The 23,599-nt window shown below is 50.1% G+C and overlaps 1 protein-coding gene across 1 annotated transcript in view; it reads left to right on the top strand.

Moving 5' to 3' along the window:
• The window catches only part of ADAD1 (adenosine deaminase domain containing 1), a 1,643,060-nt gene that overhangs the window by 566,319 nt on the left and 1,053,142 nt on the right, over positions 1-23,599 (top strand). Inside the window, exon 7 of the mRNA XM_069631143.1 lies at positions 15,767-15,893. Within this exon, the coding sequence (XP_069487244.1) occupies positions 15,767-15,893 (127 nt within the window). The remainder of the gene's footprint in view (positions 1-15,766; positions 15,894-23,599) is intronic.

Below are 23,599 nucleotides of genomic sequence, written 5' to 3'. Positions count from 1 at the left end.
GGAAGGCTGGCGCAGCATCTTGCAGAGTGGCGCGCCATTACTTCAGATGTGTGGGTTCTGGAGATCATAGCCCACGGCTACTGTCTTCCTTTCCGGCAGAGGCCTCACATCAATCCACCAGGGAATCTCAATTTGAAGAGTCCAGATCCGCTCCTTGCGCAAATCGCTGCTGGAGAAAGGCGCCATAGAACTGGTGCCTGTAGCGGAGAGGAACAAGGGATGGTATTCCCCTTATTTTTTGATTTCCAAGAATGACTGGGGATTGAGACCCATCATGGACTTGCGCGGTTTGAACAAACTCCTCAGGAAGGATGGTTACTCTCTCTCAAGTCCTCCAGGCCCTTCAACTTCAGGACTGGTTGGTGTCTCTCGACCTCACAGACGCTTATTTTCATGTGCCGATACACCCAAAGCACAAGAAGTACCTGAGGTCCGCGGTTGGCGACTCGCACTTTCAGTTTCGGGTCCTGCCGCTCGGATCGACCTCTGCCCCGAGGGTCTTCACCAAGCTCATGGTAGTGGTGGCAGCGCACCTCAGGAAAGGGGGGATTCACATCTACCCCTACCTGGACGATTGGTTGATCAGGGCGCGCTCTCCCGAGCAAGTCCTGGATCATCTGTCAGTCACCTGCCACTCCCTCCACAAGCTGGGCTTCTCCCTCAACTTAAAGAAGTCCCATTTGACACCAACTCAGAGGCTCCAGTACATCGGAGCAGTGCTCGACACGTCCCTGGGGCAGTGTTTTCCTCGCCGGGTGAGGGCTCATCACATTCATCAGATGGTGCACAAGTTTCAGCTTGTCTAGAGTCTCCGAGCGTTCGAGTTCTTGAGATTGCTCGGCCTCATGGCATCCTGCATTCTTCTGGTGCCAGAGGCCAGGTTGCGCATGAGATCTTTGCAATGGGCACTGAAACTCCAGTGGTCTCAGTCCTCCAGCAGGATGTCGGACCCTGTTCAGGTGCCGTCCTCGGTCGCCCAGGACCTTCTGTGGTGGGCTGTCAAAGACAATCTGATGAAGGGGGCTCCATTTTGGCTACCCTTGCCTCATGGGATGGGGAGCTCATGCCAACTAGTTGACAATCAGCGGTCGTTGGTCTCCGTCGGAGTCCAGACTCCATATCCATCTGTTGGAGCTGAGGGCCGTCAGGCTAGCCCTGAAGGCTTTTCTGCCGACTGTGCGAGGGAAGAATGTCCTGATCCTGACGGGACAACACAGTGGCCATGCACTACCTCGACAAAAAGGGGGGGCATGGTCACTTCCTCTGTGCAAGGAGGCGATGCAGCTCTGGTTCTGGGCAATCCAGCAGGAAATTTCGATCTCGGCAGTTCATCTGGCCAGAGACGAAAAGGAGACGGCGGACACTCTGAGCAGGCAGAGCGCGATCTCTCACGAGTGGGAGTTGGCTCAGGAGATTCTCCTGGAGATCTTTGCCATTTGGGGGACCCCTCAAGTGGATCTCTTCGCCTCCAGTGTCAACCGGAACTGTGAGAGGTTCTTCTCGCGGGAATTTCCTCCAAAAGAAGCCTTAGGAGACGCGTTCGTGGTGGAGTGGTCATTCCCACTGCTGTACGCGTTTCCTCCAGTCCCCGTCATCCTGCAAGTACTGCGGAGGTTATGGAGGTTCGGTTCCCGGATGATCCTCATTGCTCCAGCGTGGGCCCGGAGGACATGGTACCCGGACCTTCTCGACTTGTCCATCTGCCCTCCACGTCGTCTTCCCTACTGAAACGATCTGCTCTCACGGGAGGGGGGGTCAGGTTCTCCATCCAGAGGTCAGATCTCTCAACCTTCACGCTTTGTTTCTGAAAGGTTGAGGTATAAGGATTGGGACCTCCCTGAAGACGTGATGGAGGTGTTGCTCTCGGCCAGATGGCCAGCAACAAAGTCCCTGTACCGTTGCCATTGGCGTAAGTTCTGCGACTGGTGCAGGGTTAAGAATGTGGATCCTTTTGCATGTGACATTCCCATGGTTCTGTCTTTTTTTCTTTCTTTGGCCCACCAGGGTTTGCAAGTGGGTGCCCTTAAAGGTTACCTAGCGGCGCTGTCCATATTTAAGCGCTCGTCTGAAGAGTGTTCCTATTTTAAAATTCCTTTAATTTCAGTTTCTGAAAGGGCTCACTAATGTGTTCCCTCCGTCACTTTTCCAGGTGCCCGGTTGGGATTTGAACCTCGTTCTCAAGTTTCTGATGGGTGCTCCGTTTGAGCCTTTGCATTCATGCCCTTTGAGATTGTTGACTCTTAAAACTGTATTTTTGGTTGTGGTCACTTCCGCTCGCAGAATGAGTGAGTTACAGGCACTTTCAGTTAAGCCACCCTTCACTGTGTTTCATAAGGACAGGGTTGTCCTTAGAGTTCGTCCTTCCTTTCTTCTGAAGGTGGTGTCGGAATTTCATTTAGGCCAGAAGGTTGTTCTTCCGGCGTTTTATCCTCCTCCACATCCTGGTAAGGAAGAGGAGAGGCTCCATAGGCTTGATCCTAGGAGAGCTTTAAGCTTTTATATTTCACGCATGTCCTGGGTCAGAGTGGACGATCAACTCTTCATTGGTTACGCTGGAAAGCGTTTGGGACAAGCTTTGACGAAACAGTACTATCTCGCTGGATTATTTTGGCTATCTCTGAGTGTTACCGCTTGGCGGGTAAGGACCCACCGGTCAGCTTACGTGCCCATTCTACCAGGGGTATGGCTGTCTCTACTGCCCTACAGAGGGGTGTTCCTATTCGTAACATCTGTGATGCAGCCACCTGGGCTTCGGTACATTTTTTTGTACGTCACTACTTCCTCGATTCCATCCCAGGGCAGGATCTGGCCTTTGGCAAGGCAGTCCTTTACTCCGCAATTTGATTGGGCATTCTAAATTTCTGTTTTCTAAATTCTTTTCCCACCTCCTTGCATTGGTACTGCTTTGGGAGTCTGTCATAGATATGGAATATGTCGGAGGACCCAATCCCCTCCAAGAACAAGTTACTCTCTTACCTGGTAACGTTCTTTCGATGGGATGGTCCGACGACGTATTCCATATCGCTCCCTCCCTGCCTTCCCCGCTACAGAATTTCTTATGCGATTGCAGCTTATGTTTCCGCAAGGCTTTGTGTGTCAGACTGGCAGAAGACTGGTGCCACACGTACTGTGGAAAAACTACAACTGAGGCTATGGGCGTCATGCGTCCTACTTATAACATCCAGTGACGTCGGCCGTCGGAGGAGGTCCTCGAGGGCGGCGTATCGACGTCATCGATGCAGGACTCAGACGCCAAAGATTTTCCGAAGCAGCACAGCTGTGGTGATTACTGTCATAGATATGGAATAAGTCGTCGGACCATCCCATCGAAAGAACGTTACCAGGTGAGAGAGTAAATTGTTCTTCTGGAAGGGTGGGGACTGCCTTGTGCCAGACAAGTCCTGTTTCTGAGCTGCAATGGTACAGTCTCGCTGACAAAGCATTTTTCCCTGGTTGATTTTTGTGAGGCACTGACCTCTAGGAGGCTGTTCAGGGAGTAGCATACAACAGATTCATGTCCATTTGGAGGCCACAGGCATGCAGGTTATCCATTGCTCAATCTCCGTAATAACTAGATGGTAACAGCCCAAGCCAGCCCATTTTGATCGATTTATCGAGGGATCGAAGTAGACTCAGCACGTGTCAGCTACCAAAGTCTGGCCGAGTAATTCAAGCGACTTCACCGGATGATTTGGGCCCCTGCCAGAGACTAGTTGAGGACGGCAGTGTGGCTCTGGGGGTGCAGATAGATGACCAACAGCAAACAAGGTTGGGATCAGTTTGACCCACATGCTGGCATTCTTTGTGCTGTTGCTTTTGCAGGCCATTGTACTTTTTGTTCATATATTTTTTGTTTTTGTTTGCCATTTATATAGCGCGCCAGGTACTGGAAGGCTTAAGGGCACTTGAACACAAAACGCAGACAAAATGAGGGCTCACACAGAGCAGAAGAAGAAAAAAAGAGCTGGCCAAGGACCAGTCCTAAAGAGAGCAGGGTCAAGTATTAAGTAGGGAGTCGCTCTATGAAAAAAGAGCAATTTTCAGCCCTTTCTTAAAGACCTCGATGGATTCAGTAATCCTCAGTATACATGGAAGAGAGTTCCACTTCTGTGGAGCTGCAGATATAAAAGCAGCATCCCGTGATTTCTTGGTTTTCAAACGCGGAACGATTAGGATGTTGGTTTCGTCCGATCTGAGAGTTCTAATGTTTTCATACGTAGGCATAGTTCCGTGTACACATTTTTTTTTTTTTTTTTTTTTTCTGGTTAATAATTGTTTTTTTTATTTATTTTCCAATTAACAACATAAATACATACAACATACAAACATACGAACATTCAGCTGGCATTTTGGCTTTTCGGCGTATTCTGCCGTGGGGTCATCGTCTTAAAGTGTCCAACAGCTTATCTTCCCTGTCTGTGGCTGCTTCCGCTAGCTGCCTCCGTGTCCATACAACGGTGTCTATTCTTCCATCCCTTGTGTCTCCCTGTCCTGGGCGCTCTGGTATCCCCCAGCCTCCTCCGGATCCTCCTCGTCGGTTTCCTCTCCTTCTCGTCCAAATAGATTCTGCACTAGGGAGTTCCATGCCGCTATTTTCCCAGCCGTTTCCCCTTCCCCTCTTTGCACTGCTCTGATCCACACCGCAGTCTCCGCTAGTGTCCACTTTTGGAGGTCTGCCCACCATGCTTCTATGGTCGGGCCTCCTCTAGATTTCCAGGACATGGCTATCCTCCTTTTGGCTAATATGCATATCAAGTCTTTCATTTTTGCTAGATGCGCTCTGTCCCTGCCTCCTCGAGGGAAGAGGCCCAGCAGGTACCATTCGGGGTGCTCCGTCTGTATCTGAAGGCCGCTTTTCGCTATTTTGGTCCTGATGCCTTCCCAGAACGTCTGTATCACCGGGCATATCCAAAACATGTGCACCATGTCTGCCTCCTCGGTCGAGCACCGTGGGAACCCGCTGGGGTCACCTCCGCGTATCACGTTCATCCTCTTAGGTGTGAGGTACGCCCTGTGCGTCACGTAGAACTGGGTCTGTTTGAACCTTGCGTTCCTGGACACTGTTTTGGGGTATCTCAGCACCCTGTTCCATTCATGGTCGCTGAGTGGCCTATGGAGTTCTTCTTCCCAACTTTGTTTTATGTGTAGTTCTTGTTCTGTGTGAGGTCTCAGCATCTGCTCGTATAGTCTGGAGGTCGTGTGTGTCCCCTCAGAAATGTCATACCACATGTCCAACGCACCTGCCGGTTCTTCTAGGTCTTCCCATTCTGGCCATCTATCTTTAATTCTGAGGATTAGTCTATTATACAGGATGAATTGGCCCTCGTGTATTTCGCATTCTTCCCTCATCTCTTGGAAATCTGCCCATCTCCCCTCTCTTCTCATGTCTCCGATTTGCGCTACCCCCTTGGCTTCCCATTGTGTTCGGAACGCAGCCAACAAGCTCATGTCTGTGCCCACCAGGCCCGCCAGGGGTATTTGTGCTGAGTAGGGGTCCTTCGTCCCCTGCAGCTTCCATGCTCTCCACCACAATCTCACTGCCAGATTTAGCATGTACGGTAAAGTCCTGAGCAGGGGTTTGTCCAGCCACAGTATTTCCCTCAGGTAATGTGTTTCCAGCACGGGCTGGAAGTTGGTTTTGTCCATTGTTTCCTCCTCCCCTAACCATTTTACCACAAATTGTAGCTGCCCAGCCAGATAATACTTTTCAAAGTCCGGCAAACGAATGCCTCCTCCCTCGTAGTCTCTATGTAGAGTGCTCATTGCAACCCTGTTTCTCCCCCCTGCCCATAGGTAGTTTCTTGCTATTGTGTTTAGGTTCGTGAAGAATGCCCTGGGAATGTTATATGGGATGTTGGTGAAAAAGTACAACAGGCGTGGAAGTACTACCATTTTCAAGAGGGCGGCCCTGCCTATCATCCCCAGTGGGAGTGTTCTCCAGAAGGCCATGCATTTTCGTGTTGTGTCCAGGGCTGCTTGCGTGTTGTGTCGGTGAGTGTCTGCAATGTCATGGTAGACCTCTATCCCCAAATATTTGAAGGATTGTAGCGCCCATGTTACTCCCACTTCTGGGAGTCTCTCGGGGGGGGCCCGTCTCAGATCTGCCAGGGGGAAGATCTGGGACTTCTCTTTATTTATTGCTATGCCTGAGAGTCTGGTGTATGCTCCTATTGCTTCCAAGAGGCAGGGCAGGTTAGTGCGGGCGTTTTCTACGAACAATAACATATCGTCCGCGTACACCGAGATTTGATGGAACACCCCGTCCACCTCAATCCCTGTGTCTCCATATTCTGCTCTAAGGAACACCGCCAGTGGCTCCAGGGCCAGGATTTATAACATTGGCGATAGTGGGCACCCTTGTTTCGTTCCTCTATAGATCCTCCATTCCTTTGAAATATATCTCCCTGTCTTAACCCTGGCCCTGGGCCCACTATACAGTAGTCTGATCCACCTGAGGAACCCTTCGCCAATGCCGAAGTGGGCGAGGACCCTCATCATCCACCCCCAATTCACTGAATCGAATGCTTTGACAGCGTCAAGAGACACTATCGCACGTTCTCCCCGTCCCTGGTTCGTTCTATCTATCACGTGGTGTAGTCTACGGAGGTTCCATGATGTGTTCCGCCCAGGAACGTAACCTGTTTGATCAGGGTGTATCAATGTGGGGATCACCCGCTTCAGACGGTTGGCTAGAGCCGCCGTTAGTATCTTAACGTCCTGGTTTATAAGGGAAATTGGCCTGTATGCCGTGCACCTTGTGGGTAGCTTCCCCGGCTTAAGGATCGGGACGATGGTTGACTCCGACATGCTAGCCGGTAATCGTGCACTTTCATATGCATCTAGGTATGTCTCCAGTAACCTTGGGGTGATAGTGTCTTTGAACTTTTTATAGAACTCTCCTGGGAGTCCGTCCGGGCCCGGGGACTTGCCTGTGGGAAGCTCTGCTATTGTACCCGCTATCTCTTCCTCTGTGAGTGGGGCATCAAGCATTTGGGCCTGCTCTTCTGTTAACTTTGGCAACCTTATTTCTGCTAATGCATCGGTTATGTCCTCAGGGTCTACCTCCGGGTTGGGGGCATATAGTTCCTCGTAGAACTCCGCAAATAAATGATTGATGTGCTCTTGGCCCCTCACCTCCTCCCCTGTCTCGTCTTTTATCACCGTAATGGGTTCCCTCTTATTTTCTTGCCTAGTGAGCCAGGCCAGGAGCCTACTGGGTTTATCCCCCTCTGCATGTAACCTTTGTAAATACCTCCCATAATTCAACCGTCCCAGCTTCTCCCAGAGTTCTATGCACCCCATTCTCAACTCCATCAGTTCCTCTGGCTCCTCCCCCGCTGCCTGCGCCCTCAGTTCCTCTATTCCTATCTGCTCTTCTAGGTCGTTGAGTTCTGCTATGGCTGCTCCCTTTAAACCGCCCATTTTACCCATCGCTGCCCCCCTTAATACCACCTTGAACGCATCCCAGAGTGTGGCATTACTCTCCACACTCCCTGTGTTGTGTTCAAAGTAATCATCTATTGCCCCCTGTAGGTGTTCTTGGAATTCTCCCTCGTCCAGAGCTTCTGCCCGGAGTCGCCACGTAGGTATCGGGGCTCTCCCCTGTGTGTGTGCCCATGATGTCAGTATTGGAGCGTGGTCTGAGAGCGTTCGGGCTTTAATGCTAATTCCTGTGAATTCGTGTAGTGATTCAGTGCCCGTGAGTATGTAATCTATCCGTGTAAATGTTCCGTGGGGTGCACTGTAGTGTGTGTACCCTCTTCTCGCCCCATGTACCTGTCTCCAGACGTCCGCCAGCTTCAGGTGATCTAGTGCCCTCTGTAGTTCCTTGGCTGGTGGTGCTGGCCTCCTGAGCTTGTCATCCGATCGATCCAGGAGCGGGTTCAGGGCGCAGTTGAAATCCCCGGCCCAGATGAACATTGTGTCTCTGTACTGGGCTAGTTTAGGTGTGAGTTTTCTGAAGTACTCTCTCGTGTCGTGATTTGGAGCATAGGTGTTCACTAGGCACACTTCCCTATTCTCCAGCATGCCATGCACTATCACCGTTCTTCCTTCTTGGTCTATCTCCTTTTTAATGAGTTGGAATGGCACTCTCGGGCGATCCAAATCAGTACCCCTCTTGCATTGTTGGAATATGTGGCACTATACACTTGCCCTCCCCATTTTTGATCGATCTTAGACTGCTTTTCTTTTGTCAGGTGCGTTTCTTGGAGCATTGCTATCTTGACCTTCATTTTGTTCAGCCAGGCGTAAACTCGCAGTCTCTTGATGTACGCGTTAAGGCCTCTCACGTTCCATGTTGCTATCATTAACTCATCCCGGCTCATGGGTGTTTGCAGTCCTGGCCTCGTCGTCCCATGGCCCTGTTTGTTTGCCCATTTCCCTGCTTCCATGTTCACTGCTGCTGACCGGGATCACCCGCGTGGGGCTCGCTCTCTTCTCCTCTTGTAGGCCCCGTCTCCTGGGTCCTTGTTGTGGTTCGCTCCAGTCACTGTGTGCTGGTGTCTCCCCATCATAGTCTTTAACCATTCCTTCAACGCCAATGCCATCTTCCGATTCTTCCTGTCTATCGATAACCTGAACTGTAACTAAAAAACAACAACAAACGCCCAGCCACCCTCCCCCTGCTCGGGCCTCGCCGCTTCTCCTGCCTTGCTCCTCTGGATGAGGCCGGCTTGCTGCAGCGTAATGCCTTAAAACTGGCATCTGAACTCTCGAACGCACTTCTTGGGGGTGCGTCGTACTAGGCTAGTGCGGTTTGTTAGGGTCGGTTGCTCCCTTCATATTTATTGTCCTGTTCCTAACTTCTCATTTGTTTGATACTCTGCACCCTTGATTCTAATTATCTGCGGATTTCTCGCCCGGGCTGGGCTCTGCCTCTGTTAACGTTTCGCTGCTCCAGTTGGGGGATTCCTTGGGCATCCATCCACATATTTGCCTCTTCCGTGGACTCGAAGAAGTGTGTCTTCCCCTTGTGTATCGCCTTCAATTTAGCCGGAAACAGGAGCATGTATCGTATCTCTGCTTTTCTGAGGCGTTCCTTTGTGGGGCCGAACTGTGCCCTTTGTTTTTGGACTGTCATTGTGTAGTCCGGATATATGGTAATCTTGGATGAATTTCTGATAATCTCTCCTCCCCCCCTTGAGAACGCCAGTATCTTTTCTCTATCCTTAAAGTTCATAATTTTGGCGATCATGGCTCTGGGAGGGGCCCCCGGCTGGGGTTTTCGCATCAGTGCTCTGTGTGCCCGCTCCACCACAAAGCCTTGGGACAGGGTTCCAGCTCCGACCTCCTGTAGGAGCATATTCTCGATATATTCCTTGGGGTCGTTCCCTTCCTCCCCTTCCGGAACCCCGATTATGCGGATATTATTTCTCCTTGCCCTCCCTTCTGCGTCTTCTGCTCTCCTTTCCAAGATCTTGACTCTCTGGAGCACCTCCGTCAACTGGGTCCTCGTGGTGGCGGAGTCCGCTGTGTTCTGCTGTACCTGCTGCTCCGCTATTGTCATTCTGTCCGCCAGGTTTCTTGCGTCCTGGCGAAGGAGGCCTACGTCCACCATGACTGTGTCCAATTTTTGTTCCAGAGATGCCTTCAGGGCCCCTATGGCCGTATCCATTTTCTTCTCAAGCGTCGCCTGTAGGGTGGCGATTGCCTCTAGGATTTGCCCATCTTTCCCTGGTGGGTGTGGGGTGTTGGCCTCCACCAATGCTGTCTCCGATGAATTTGGCTGCCTATTGTCTGGTGCTTTGGCAAAGTGATCCATGCTAACTTGTTTCGTTTTCCCCTCCACCTTCTTGTTGGGCATACTCGCTGTGCGGGCCTTGGGTACTGCACTGCACTGCTTCTTGTCCGCTATCTGTGGCTTGTACACCGAGTCCGTGTGGGGTCCGGTTCTAGTTGGATGGGGTGTGCCCGTTGTGCTGTTCTCCTCCCGCCAGGGGTTCCCTGTGTTGTCGGGTGTTTCCACACGCCTCCCCGGGTGCCGTGCGGGCCTGCAGGCGCTCTCCTCACCTGCTAGCTGTTGGATCTCTCGGGTGCCCTGAGGTGGTCCAGCGGTGGTCCAGCGGAGAGCCGTCTCACCCCTCTGCTCTCTCCTGGGTCCCCAGTTCTCGTGCTAGCGAGGCCGGCAGGGGCTGGAGGTGACGCTGTCCTCAGCACGGATCTTCCTCGGCTTGCGGAGCTTGTTGCGTTCCCTCGGCGCCGCCTTCCCGCAACCGCGTCCTGTCGCCGCTGCTCTCCTCTCACCAGGCGCTCGCTGTTGCCGTTCCGCTGCCTGGGGGGGTGTATCCTGCTCTCCTCAGCCGCCCCGCCGCGGCCCCTCTTCCTTCCTTCCCGGGTTCGCAGCTCCGAGCTACAGCCTTTCGTAGTCTCCCGCTGTGGGTCTCTGGGCCGTTGGCTGTGTGTTAGCGGGCCGCCATCTTGCTTTCGATGCTCCGTGTGTTTGCTGCCGTTTTTCGCCTCGTTCCCCAGTCCGGATCTCCCCAGGGCTTGGATCGGGTGGTCGGTGGATCTTCCTACACCCGTCGGTACATTTTCCAGCCGAGTAAGTTAGTTTTAAAGCGGATTAAATCAGGATCGTTCGGGAGCTTCCCTTTCCTGCTCCTCACCGCATGGCCGCCTAGCCACGCCCCCTCAGTTCCGTGTACACATTTATGTGTAATAAGGAGAAGCCTAAAAGCAACCATACCCTGAACAGGTAACCAGTGTAAACTTCGGCGTGCATCCGACACATGATCTCTTCCTGTCAGGCGTTTCACATCTCTGACCGCCCCATTCTGTAGGACATGAAGTCATTGAAAATCTGATAATGGCAGACCAACCAAGAGGCTACAGCAGTAATCAATCTTTGATCCAATAATGGCCCTTGCCAGTGTTTCAGAGTTTGTTTCTGACACAAAGAGTCTCAGGCAACGAAACAGCTTCATAAAATAGGAAGCCGAGGATACAAGGCTGTTCACTTGTGCCTTCATGTTCAAGTTCTTATCTAAGTAACTGGCCAGCGTTTTGACCTTGCTCATGACATCTATTTTACAGCTGTCTATAGAAAATGACTTATAGATGGGTCCAAGTTTCTCGATCTGATTGGTAAAAGCCAGGTTTTCGAGCTATTGATGGCCAAGCCATTTACCACCATCCAATTCTGGATTTTTTTTTATACATTTCATTAATCCGGCCTTTGTCCTCCACATAGGATCCTGAGATGGGGATGACGCATGTTAGGGATAATTCTCGGTTTAGGCTGAATTTCCTAACCTAGTAGGTCCCCCAGCAGCTTTGCTGGATTTTTGGGGTTTCTTTTTTTCCTCCTGCCAAGAGTGAGACTCTTTTACCCTCACTCTTGGGCATGATTTGAGTGTGTTTCTTTGAATCTAGGTGTATTTAATGGGCTATGGGGTCTTTTACTCCATAGGGCTTCATGTGTTTTTGTGATGCGTGTTACACCGCACCCTCAGTGCAGTAGTGACCCCCCAGTATAGACTCCATACCCTGGGACTGACTACTGTCTCCCAGGGCATGTAAAGTCACCATTGACTTTACTAGTCTTAAATTCTGAACAGAACCAGTACAAACCATCATATTGTGGACGTACTGGCTGGGGCAATTCAATTGCCCCGGGGTCTGTTAGTCGAGGGGGCACGTCTCCGTCCCCCCTGATCAAGTTTTGGCTGGTGGCAGTGGATACTACTTTTTATATTCAACCGCGAATATTTTCCTATGGGATTTCCCATTGTTTTAGGCTACCATCTTTATTTAATTATTTACGGTAGCCTCGAACATATCGCCGGTTTATTTAATTAATATTAATTCTCCGGTTGGTATTTTTTGACAAAACTTGATTCTAAAATGGCGTGTGTGTTCTCTTCTGTGACTCCAACCCAAGTCTAGCCCTTTGTTCCACTTTCTGGCGTGCTTCTCCACAGAAGCCCTCCAAAGTGGTGCCACTCTGTCTGGGGTACTTAGGAGGGGTAGAGGGAAATTTTGGCACCCTGGACTGAGTTGCCTAGGCAACTCAAGTCGCACTCCATCCTGATTGGCCCAAGTGGTGAGCCGGCCGGCTCACCACTTAGCATGTTTGAGTGACAGCTAGGCTGAGTGAATGGGGGTTTGCTGCATAAAAGCAGGGTTTTGGGTACTGGAACTTCAGAAGTCGCCACAGGACCTAAGAATCTGACGAGGGAGAAGCTGAGCCGACCTGCCATGACACCACCACCGGTGGAGCCCTGCTGGACTGTCTCACCACTTTTCCCAACGACAGAGGAGATCTCCCGCCAGAGAGTCTTCTTCCTTTGACTGGTGGGGATAACCAGTTTCACCGTATTTTCGCTTTCCCGACGTATCTCGTGGCTGCCTTGCCCGTGTCAAGCACCCCGGCAACCAGGATACCACGTTTTACCACGACCGCGAAACAAAGGTACCACCTTTAACCAGAAGACTCCGTGGCTGGTTTCTTCCCTGGTAGTGCAACGACCTTCATCTTTCCTCCAAGTCGAAATCTTCTCTTCCCCTGGACGACGACGCAACTTGCACCCACTACCAGGAACAACTGCCACCGCTGGAGGATCCTTCCCACTTAAGGTACCGTGTCCCGCCTGGCTTCCCTTGCTACCGACTGTACGGGGTAGATTTAGCCCCCGGCTTTCGAACCTGGGTTAGTCTTGGGCACCCTGGCTAAACTTTCTTAAAGCCTCTCTAAACTCTTTTTGAATCCTCTGCAAGACTTTCTAAGCCTAGTGTAACTGTGTGATCTTGGGCGCATTTGTGCTCTGCTCTCTCTAAGAGTGGGCCCAGTCTTTGGACTTTGGCTCACCAGTGACTTTTTGCTCTTCTGCCTTGCTAACAGTGTTCCTGAATCTTAGAGTGGTGTACCTTTCCATATTATGTCTTTTTCCCTCCCTTTCTCACAAACTTATTGGAGTACAATCTAGTTAAGCGCTCACCTCTGTATGAAAATAAGTGGTGTTTTACTGTGACTTATCTGATAAGGAAAAAGGGGTGTATATATTACAATAGTAACTGTGTTTAGAATATTTTACAATAAGAGTGCTGGAGTGTTTCAACTGTGTGTTTTTAAACAAATAATTATATACTTTGATACCAAAGCTCTGGTCAGTGTTTGCTTGTATTATTATATCTGAGTGCCTATTGTGTATACTCTGCATACTGCCTAACTCTTCTTGAGGGAAGTCTGACTGCTCAGCCACAGCTACCAGGTAAATCTGGGTGGTGCAGACTGCTACCAAGTGGGTTTACTGCCAACACCTGTAGTCTTAAATCTTTTGCAGTGGTCCCTAAGGGAACTGCACAGGTTTCTGCCTAACAACGCACAGTGTGTCGTCCGCATAATTTGCAAATATGATCCCTTCTCTTTCCAGCATCTGGAAGAAGGGAATCATAAAGATATTATAAAAGCAAGGCTACACACAGGATCCCTGGGGAACATCGTACAGAAGCGTGTTAAGTTTGGCTTCAGCACTATCGCTGGCCACTCTGACTTGCCTACCCTCTAGGAAGGAATTAACCCAATCTACCGCATCTTGAGAAAAGTTAGCATTCATCTGTAACCTGGTGAACAAGATGGCATGATCCACCAGGTCAAAGGTTGCTGACAGGTCTAAAATCATGCATACTTTGCATCAAGTATGTATTTTAAGGATGCATATTTTTGTAAATTTCTGATCTGCCGTCTTTGTGATTGCTTACTAATGTTTGTACATTTAATAAAAAATTGTAGTCTTCCCTTTCAGAACTTCCCTTGTTATTTTTGGAAATTGTAAAGTCGTCAGAACTGATAATGCTGAATTGAAAGCAATTTGAAGTATAGCATGGCTTTTTGCTTTGTTTAAAACTCTGTTCCCTCATTACACCCGTAGAATACACAATTAACTATTTTGGTCTTTTCTTTAGAAGAATATTCACCGGAGCAGGGGTATATGAGTGTTATGCTTGATTTATGCTTGGTTCAAAATGGCAGAGCCATGTTGGATATTTACTTCACACCGCAGTGAAAGGCTGTGCACATTTTGCTGAAGTGTTAGATTCACAGTGCTGAGACAAACATGCTTTTCCAAACCTGGTATGCAGTCAAGGCCATTTCTGCTGGGAAAGCTAACGTTGTTATGGCTTGCTACTGTTCTCCGTGGAGCGTGTTTTTAGAGCAGTGAGGCCCTGCGTTCCTTGAGGGGAGCTCTCGATTGACCCAGCTGGCAACCGACGGCTGGTCCTCAACTGCGCAAGTGCAATTTCCAGAATGTTTGGGAATTAACTCCCCTTTGTGGAGTGTGTATATATGTGGAGGCACGGAGGGGGTCAGGTGAGACTTCAGCCAGAGAAGGACGCTTATGTCTGGCCTTCCTGTGAGCTGTGGAACTCTCGGCCTGGCTGTCCCCAGGGTCTTCCAGCCGCTTCTGAACGAGATGAGGACTTATATTACGTTCACGGTGATGTATTTCCTTTTGACTTCTTTACTTCTTATGTGCTGTATGACCTTACTATTTTTATGAGTTATTTCTATGTACTTGTAAGCTTTGAATAAATAGCCGTAAAGAGCTGATTTATCTTCTAAGAGTGCGTGGTTGTGAGTTATTGTGTCTGTTTTTTTTTTGTGTGGTTCAAAGTACTTGCTCCATAATTGCATTGATGATTTATGGTTGTTTCGTGCACTTTTCGGGGGAGAGCAGTACAATGAGGAACATGATTTGTCTCTAGGTGTGCGTTTTTTCCTGGGATTCATGAATGCCCTCCACATGAAGATGGATGGGCTGGAGACTAGACTAAGCCGTCCATAGTGGCGATGAGCCTGGAGGGCTTGATGGGAATGGTGTCCAAAATGGTCTGGTGAAAATAGGAGTCATTGGCAAATTTTTATGCACTATCTGGAGGAATGGAGAGCTTGAAAATGTCTACATCAAATTTCTACCCATGTGTGACATGGTATATAATGCAGGCCGATTTACAGATTGAACTGTGAGACAACCGAACAAGAGAAGCCTACATGGTGGTGTTGCTATTTCTGCTGCTTGCAAGTGAAGGGGAAGAGTGTTTTCTCAAGGGAATGTTGAATAATGTTCTCATCTCCCTTAATAACTGACCTTTTCTTTTATACCACACACCATGTCTCATTTCAGCGTACTAGTGCTGTGAAACATTTCTGCAAAAATACTGCTTGTGTTAAAGGTGCCTTTAAGGCACTATTGGATTGCTAGAAAGGGCTTGGTAATACTGATTGCTGCTATATTTAAACTATGAGTCTAGAAACGCTCAAATCCTGGATAAAAAGTATCAAGAGGTAAAGCTGGCACTCAATTCTAGGTTTCCTCCATAAATGTACATGTATTTTCACCCTATTGTGGCTTTACTTAGAAATGTTTCTGTATAATGCTTCAATTGCTTCGCTTGTTTTGCTTCAAGGGATCTGAAATAGCCAGCATGGTTTATTTTCCCTTGTAGCTTCAGTGATGTCCCTTCATTCTTACATCATTGTCTTTGGGAAACAAAAGTATATATTACTATGTAAACCTACATGGTCTGTGACTCAGGCTGACCTTGAGGAATGCCCCGACTGTTGATTTATTTTTATTATGAGACAGGCTTTTGATAACTAACCTTGCTAGTAAGTGACACTTTCTTACTTCTCAACAGTGATGAACAAACATGTTGGTAATCTAAGTGAGTTTTAAAAGTTAGTTGCCTTGGTGTATACCTTTTTAAGCGTGGATGTGTTTTTTTATTTTAGTGACTACCTGACTACCTTATGATTTCATTTTAGCTGGCCAGCAGTTTGAAGTGGTGGCATTGGGCACAGGAGATATTAACTACAGTCAGCTTATCCGTTATGATGGGCGTTTATTGCATGATTCACATTCCATTGTTGTTGCAAGACGATCACTTCTACGGTAAGCAGTTAGTTTTAATACACAAAAAGATGAGGGTCAGACAATTGCTTTTCAACCAGGTAAACATTGTCATTATAAATGTTTTTCTGATTCCCTTTTGTAACAATTTTATTGCAACAAGCTATATCCTGGATGTTTATGCACCCTTTCGGTAGTTGCTGCTACTGGCACCAAGAGACAATCTTGGTGGTTTTTGATACTCCCTTAAATATTTTTTAGATAAAAACATTGCCTCATTATCTGCATGCAGTAGGCAATCAGGGAGATTCATAAACCAAATGTCCAGTAGAATCTGCATGAGATCTACATTTTACAAAAAAGTGTACATGATGCAGTGCAACTGTGTTGCCCTAATTCAGAATTGTAAGATGGAAAAGTAGTGTCTTGTCATCCTGTCCTGTTAAGGCCACCTCTGGGAAGATGGTAGTTCCGGTTCTTTTTCTACATTCAGCTGCACTAAAGTTTGTGCTATTTTCCACCACTTGACACTCAATTGTGCATGTCTCCTGTGGACAATGAGCAAATGCCACACTTTCCTATAAAAGGGCCCAAAATGTAGTGTCCCATCTCTTTGACAAATCCAGTTATTTTCCAGGCTATTGTGATGTGGGCCCTACTGTACATTGTTGCTGTATCCATCATTAGTCCAGGACTACAACTACAATACAAGAGAGCAATCGCTAGTCCTGGATAAGCGATTTCATGACCTGGGAAAACTTGAGTTTGTTTAGGCTGTGATTGAAATTCCACAAGTGACTCTTCACAACAAAGTCTGAAGCAGCCACTTTAAAACCAATTTACTGTTGTGTTAGATGACATAGTGGGATTAGTGTATGCAAAATGTGTGTATCTACATTAGATCAAAGGTTTTAATGCGGTCAGTTCTCGCTTAGCCTTTTGTCATTCTGAGATTAATAAAAGCAATATCAAGTGATCCTAGTGGTAGTTTGTATTTATTTGTAATTATTTGATATATTAGTAAGACCACACTTCCAGTACTTGTATTATATAGATTAACATACTTTAGAATAGTCCCACTTCTCATCCTGGGAACCCCAAGATTTTTTTGTACGGTTAACCTAGGAAAATCATCACCTTCCCCCATTGACTTACACAGCCTGCCTGAACAAGCACCTTCTCCTTTAAGACCACACACAGTCCTCCAATTGTTAGACACCCAGTGCTGCCAGCCCACTTTCAGGGCTAGTGCAAGGATTTTTGCTGCCCCATGCAAAGGTAATTTGCTGCCCCAGCACAAACAGATCCTGCTAATGGAATGCCCTGCCCCAAAGATGCTTCACCTCTTCATATGCATAAAGCCCTTTATGTGCCCTGTAATATCCTACATTTACTTTAATTTTTCAAACTTTCTATTTAACTGGTTAAGATAAATAACTCACACAATCTAGTACCCTAAGGCAAGGTTAGAAAACACCATATCCGGTGAAATTAGACATAGCAGAGTTGTGTGGCTGAGCTGGAGACCATGTGAAAGCTCTCCTTGCTAGTTCCTAGTGCACATTGGATCCAGGGCTTCTCCTGGTGCAGTAATCCCCCTTTCGAGGGGATTGGGTTCTCCCATGTATTCCATATCTATGACAGTAATCACCACAGCTGTGCTGCTTTGGAAAATTTCCTGCGTCGATGCGCCGTCCTCGAGGATCTCCTCCGACGGCCAACGTCACCCGATGTGATAAGTAGGACGCACGCCGCCCGGAGCCTCAGTTCCGTTTTTTCTGCGAACGTGTTCGCTTCGTGAATCTCGGTACGCCTCTACTCTTTGGAGTTTCTGTTGTTCATCTCGGTTCTTCGAACCTGTTCGTTTGTGAAGTTATTCTTCGTGAAGATGTCTACCTCGTCTTCCACACCGCGTTGGGGCTTTAAGAAGTGCGGGGACTGTGGGTCCAAGATGTCGGTCACGGACTCGCACAACGCCCTCCTCTGGTGCCTCGGGGAGGCCCATGACACGGATGACTGTGTCGACTGCCAGTCGCTCGCGTCGAAAGCCTTGCGGGAGCGCAAGAAGAAGTTATCGGTAGGTAAGGTGTCCAAGCCCCGGAAGTTGAGGTCTGCGGGGCTTTCGACGGACGACTCGAGGGGCGACTCTCAGCGTCGTCGTCGGAAGTTCAGTGGGTCTTGGTCCCGGAGTCGGCCTCGCCACTCCTCTGCCTCTTCGAGGCACTCACGGAAGCGCCGTCATCGGTCGCGTTCCCCATCCTCATCCGAGGACTCCGCCCGTCGGCGGGTCGCTTACCCCACCAAGCATGCGACACCGGAGGAATGGGCTTTCTTCGGGAAGAAAATGTTGGCGATTCTCGAATCGCAGGGCACTGGTCCGTCTGCGCCTCTGAGTGGGGTCGGTCGTGATCAGCCGAGAGACGCCGCTCGCACGCCTTCGGGCTCAGGTGGTCGTCACAATTCGCGGGAAAGGTCCCGCTCGGACAAGGGGAATCGTTCTCGGCATGCCCGGTCCAGGTCCCGGTCCACGACGCGCTCGAGACCGCGTGAACTTGTGAAGTCTTCGAGGAAGCCTGTGGCGCCGAGGTCGTCGACGGACTCTGTCTCGAGGCTCCGCCTCCGAGGAAGTCATCAAAACCGTCGGCGTCCAGGATGTCGAGGGACACGCTCGGGGCTCTGCTTTCGAGGCCTGTGTCGAAGCCGTCGATGCTGTCAACGCCGCGTCTGTCGTTGACGCCGATTCTCTCGACGTCAGCGCCGATTCACTCGACGCCCTCGACACCTTTCGGGGCTGTGTCGATGGGGGGTACCCCGTGGCTCGGGGGAACCACCTAGGAGGGCGCTGGCCAAGGTCAAGCATGGCTTTAGTTCCAGTTCTGTGCCTTCTTACCGCCATCTGGAATTCATTTCAGAGGTGGATGAGGGCTCTGATGATGGCATGGTGCCTGACAAGATTCTCTCGGGCCATAGCCAGTTTGAGGACCTGAGGCAGTCCCTGCATGATGCTAGTGGGCTAGACATGTCTCCGGAGGTGGAGGTTTGTAGGCCTGAGCCTGGCACTCATGCCGATTCTTCGGACCAGCGACTTATGTCACAGGTCTCCGAGTACTTAGGATGGTCTGCTCCCCCAGGGGAGTTTTTTCAGGATGACCTTACGGATATCCTCGACATTGGTCCACCAACTGACCCGGTACTGCCATTCCATATGGCTCTGCAAAGAAGGGTGGCAGCGGCTTGGACTGCTCCGGAGAGTCTCCCGGCAGTGAGCAAGTCTTTGCCGCGAAAATACCGCCCAGCCAGTAGTGACCCCTGCTACTTGTCCAAGCACCCTACTCCGGAGAGTTTGGTGGTGCAGGCGGCTATGGCCCCGGCAAAGCAGGCGTCGTACACTACCATCCCTCCTGATAGGGACGACAAGCGCTTTGACGGTTGGGCGAAGAAAGTGTTTTCTGCAGGGAGTATGGCGCTTCAGGCGGCCAACTCCATTTGTGCCTTGTCACGTTTCACGCACACTCTGTGGAATTGTGTTTCCTTGGCGGCTGAACATATTCCCGAAAGGGATGAACGGGATGGTTTCCTTGCCATGGTTCAGGATCGCAAGGATGCTATGTGTGAGGCCGTTCAGTCGGGTTTGGACATGGCAGATTGTGTCAGCCGGTCCATGGCGGCGAGCACCGTGATACGCAGGTTTGCATGGTTACGGAAGTCAGCGTTTGCTCTGGATGTGCAGGCCAGGCTCCACAACATGCCCTTTGACAGGGAACATCTTTTTGGCAACAAGGCTGACGAGAGCCTTGAGAGGTTGCAGACCTCCAAAGCTGCAGCGAAGTCATGGGGCGCTGCAGTTCGACAACCTCTGCCTTTTCATCCTAGGGGACAGCAGTGGAGGGGAGGTTCCTTTCGTTATTACTCATCCTTTGGTAAAGCGAGAGGAGCTGCCAATCAAAGGGGCCACCGTAGGAGTGCCAGAGGTGGAAAACAAGGTACTCGAGGTGCCAAGGCCGCTCGGGCATTTGCCTCTTTGCCCTCAGGCAATGCCGCAGCCGCTTCACCTCAGTCATGGGGCCATGTCCCAATGTTTCGCCAGTTGGGGGGAAGGCTGGCGCAGCATCTTGCAGAGTGGCGCGCCATTACTTCAGATGTGTGGGTTCTGGAGATCATAACCCATGGCTACTGTCTTCCTTTCCGGCAGAGGCCTCAAGACAATCCACCGGGGAATCTCTCTTTGAAGAGTTGGATCGCTCCCTGCGAAGGAAATTCAATCCCTGCTGGAGAAAGGCACTATAGAACTGGTGCCTGTAGCGGAGAGGAACAAGGGATGGTATTCCCCTTATTTTTTGATTTCCAAGAAAGACCGGGGATTGAGACCCATCATGGACTTGAGCGGTTTGAACAAACTCCTCAGGAAGGACAAGTTCAAGATTGTTACTCTCTCTCAAGTCCTCCAGGCCCTTCAACTTCAGGACTGGTTGGTGTCTCTCGACCTCAAGGACGCTTATTTTCATGTGCCGATCCATCCAAAGCACAAGAAGTACCTGAGGTTTGCGGTTGGCGACTCACACTTTCAGTTTCGGGTCCTGCCGTTCGGATTGGCCTCCGCCCCGAGGGTCTTCACCAAGCTCATGGTAGTGGTGGCAGCGCACCTCAGGAAAGGGGGGATTCACGTCTACCCCTACCTGGACGATTGGTTGATCAGGGCGCGCTCTCCTGAGCAAGTCCTGGATCATCTGTTAGTCACCTGCCATTCCCTCCACAATCTGGGCTTCTACCTCATCTTAAAGAAGTCTCATTTGACACCAACTCAGAGGCTCCAGTACATCGGTGCAGTGCTCGACATGTCCCTGGGGCAGTGTTTTCCTCCCCAGGTGAGGGCTCATCACATTCAGCAGATGGTGCACAAGTTTCAACCTGCCCAGTCTCTCCCAGCGTTCGAGTTCCTGAGACTGCTCGGCCTCATGGCATCATGCATTCTTCTGGTGCCAGAGGCCAGGTTGCCGATGAGATCTTTGCAATGGGCACTCAAGCTCCAGTGGTCTCAGTCCTCCGGCAGGATGTCGGACCCGGTTCAGGTGCCGTCTTCGGTTGCCCAGGACCTTCTGTGGTGGGCTGACGAAGGCAATCTGATGAGGGGGGCTCCATTTTGGCTGCCCTGGCCGGAGGTGACTATCGTGACGGACCCATCCCTCACGGGATGGGGAGCTCATGCCAACGAGTTGACAGTCAGCGGTAGTTGGTCTCCGTCGGAGTCCAGACTCCATATCAATCTGTTGGAGCTGAGGGTCGTCAGGCTAGCCCTGAAGGCTTTTCTGCCGACTGTGCGAGGAAAGAATGTCCTGATCCTGACGGACAACACGGTGGCCATGCACTACCTCAACAAAAAGTGGGGGGCAGAGTCACTTCCTCTGTTCAGGGAGGCGATGCAGCTCTGGTTCTGGGCAATCCAGCAGGAAGTTTCGATCTCGCAGTTAATCTGGCAGGAGATGAAAACGAGACGACGAACGCTCTGAGCAGGCAGAGCGCGATCTCTCACAAGTGGGAGTTGGCTCAGGAGATTCTCCTGGAGATCTTCGCCCTTTGGGGGACCCCTCAAGTGGATCTCTTCGCCTCCAGTGTCAACTGGAAGTGCGAGAGGTTCTGCTCGCGGGAATTTCCTCCAAACAGAGCCTTAGGAGACGCGTTTTGGTGGAGTGGTCATTCCCACTGTTGTACGCGTTTCCTCCAGTCCCCGTCATCCCGCAAGTACCTCGGAGGTTACGGAGGTTTGGTTCCCGGATGATCCTCATTGCTCCGGCGTGGGCCCGGAGGACGTGGTACCCGGACCTTCTCGACTTGCCATCTGTCCTCCACGTCATCTTCCCTACTGAGACGATCTGCTCTCATGGGAGGGGGGTTAGGTTCTGCATCCAGAGGTCAGGTCCCTCAACCTTCACGCTTGGTTTCTGAAAGGTTGAGGTATAAGGATTGGCACCTCGCTGAAGACGTGATGGAGGTGTTGCTTTCGGCCAGAAGGCCCGCAACAAAGTCCCTGTGCCGTTGGAGTAAGTTCTGCGACTGGTGCAGGGTTAAGAATGTGGATCCTTTTGCATGTGAAATTCCTATGGTTCTGTCTTTTTTGCTTTCTTTGGCCCACAGGGGCCTGCAAGTGGGTACCATTAAAGGTTACTTGGTGGCGCTGTCCATATTTAGGCGCTCGTCTGAAGAGTGTTCCTATTTTAAAATTCCTTTAATTTCTCAGTTTCTGAAAGGGCTAACAAATGTGTTTCCTCCGTCACCTTTCCAGTTGCCCGGTTGGGATTTGGACCTTGTTCTCAAGTTTCTGATGGGTGCTCCGTTTGAGCCTTTGCATTCATGCCCTTTGAGACTGTTAACTCTGAAAACTGTATTTTTAGTTGCGATCACTTCCGCTTGCAGAGTGAGTGAGTTACAGGCACTTTCAGTTAAGCCACCCTTCACTGTGTTTCATAAGGACAGGGTTGTCCTTCGAGTCCGTCCTTCTTTTCTTCTGAAGGTGGTGTCGGAATTTCATTTAGGCCAGAAGGTTGTTCTTCCGGCATTTTATCCTCCTCCACATCCTGGTAAGGAAGAGGAGAGGCTCCATAGGCTTGATCCTAGGAGAGTGTTAAGCTTTTATATTTCACGCATTCCCCCAGTCAGAGTGGACGATCAGCTCTTTATTGGTTACGCTGGAAAGCGTTTGGGACAGGATGTGACGAAACAGACTTTGTCTCGCTGGATTATTTTGGATATCTCTGAGTGTTACCGCTTGGCGGGTAAGGACCCACCGGTCAGTTTACGGGCCCATTCTACCAGGGCTATGGCTGCCTCTACTGCCCTGCAGAGGGGTGTTCCTATTCGCAACATCTGTGATGCAGCCACCTGGGCTTCGGTACATACTTTTGTACGTCACTATTCCCTCAATTCCATCCGGGGACAGGATCTGGCCTTTGGCAAGGCGGTCCTTTACTCCACAATTTGATTGGGCATGCTAAATTTCTGTTTTCTAAATTCTTTTCCCACCTCCTTGCATTGGTACTGCTTTGGGAGTCTGTCATAGATATGGAATACGTCGGAGGACCCAATCCCCTCGAAGAACAAGTTCCTCTCTTACCTGGCAACGTTCTTTCGATGGGATGGTCCGACGATGTATTCCATATCGCTCCCTCCCTACCTTCCCCACTACAGAATTTCTTACGCGATTGCAGCTTACGTTTCCACAAGGCTTTGTGTTTCAGACTGGCAGAAGACTGGTGGCACACGTCTTGGGGAAAAAACTACAACTGAGGCTACGGGCGTCGTGCGTCCTACTTATCACATCGGGTGACGTCGGCCGTCAGAGGAGGTCCTCGAGGAAGACGCATCGACGTCATCGATGCAGGACGCAGATGCCGAAAATTTTCCGAAGCAGCACAGCTGTGGTGATTACTGTCATAGATATGGAATACGTCGTCGGACTATCCCATCGAAAGAACGTTACCAGGTAAGAGAGTAACTTGTTCTTCCTGATTCGAAGGCATCCTAGAGACTCCCCTTGTAAGCCCTACATGTCGATGCTGATCTACTCCCTGAATCTTACGGCAGGAAGGCTGTGGCATTGAGAGGACTCGGACAGTCACTCATTCAGGATGGTGCATGGAGCAGTGACTCAATATTTGTTGTCCACCTGCTAAATACTTTCTTTGGTGCCCATCCCGCTCCTGTTGTCCTGAGGCGCTACTGTGGATTGGACGGCAGCTGTGTATGTGCCTACG

This window comes from Ambystoma mexicanum, chromosome 6q (assembly GCF_040938575.1).
Source record: "Ambystoma mexicanum isolate Mex_15411 chromosome 6q, UKY_AmexF1_1, whole genome shotgun sequence".
In the NCBI taxonomy this organism is placed as follows: Eukaryota; Metazoa; Chordata; class Amphibia; order Caudata; family Ambystomatidae; genus Ambystoma; species Ambystoma mexicanum.
The sequence above is the reverse complement of the archived record's forward strand: the minus strand, read 5'-3'. Positions and strand labels throughout refer to the sequence as shown.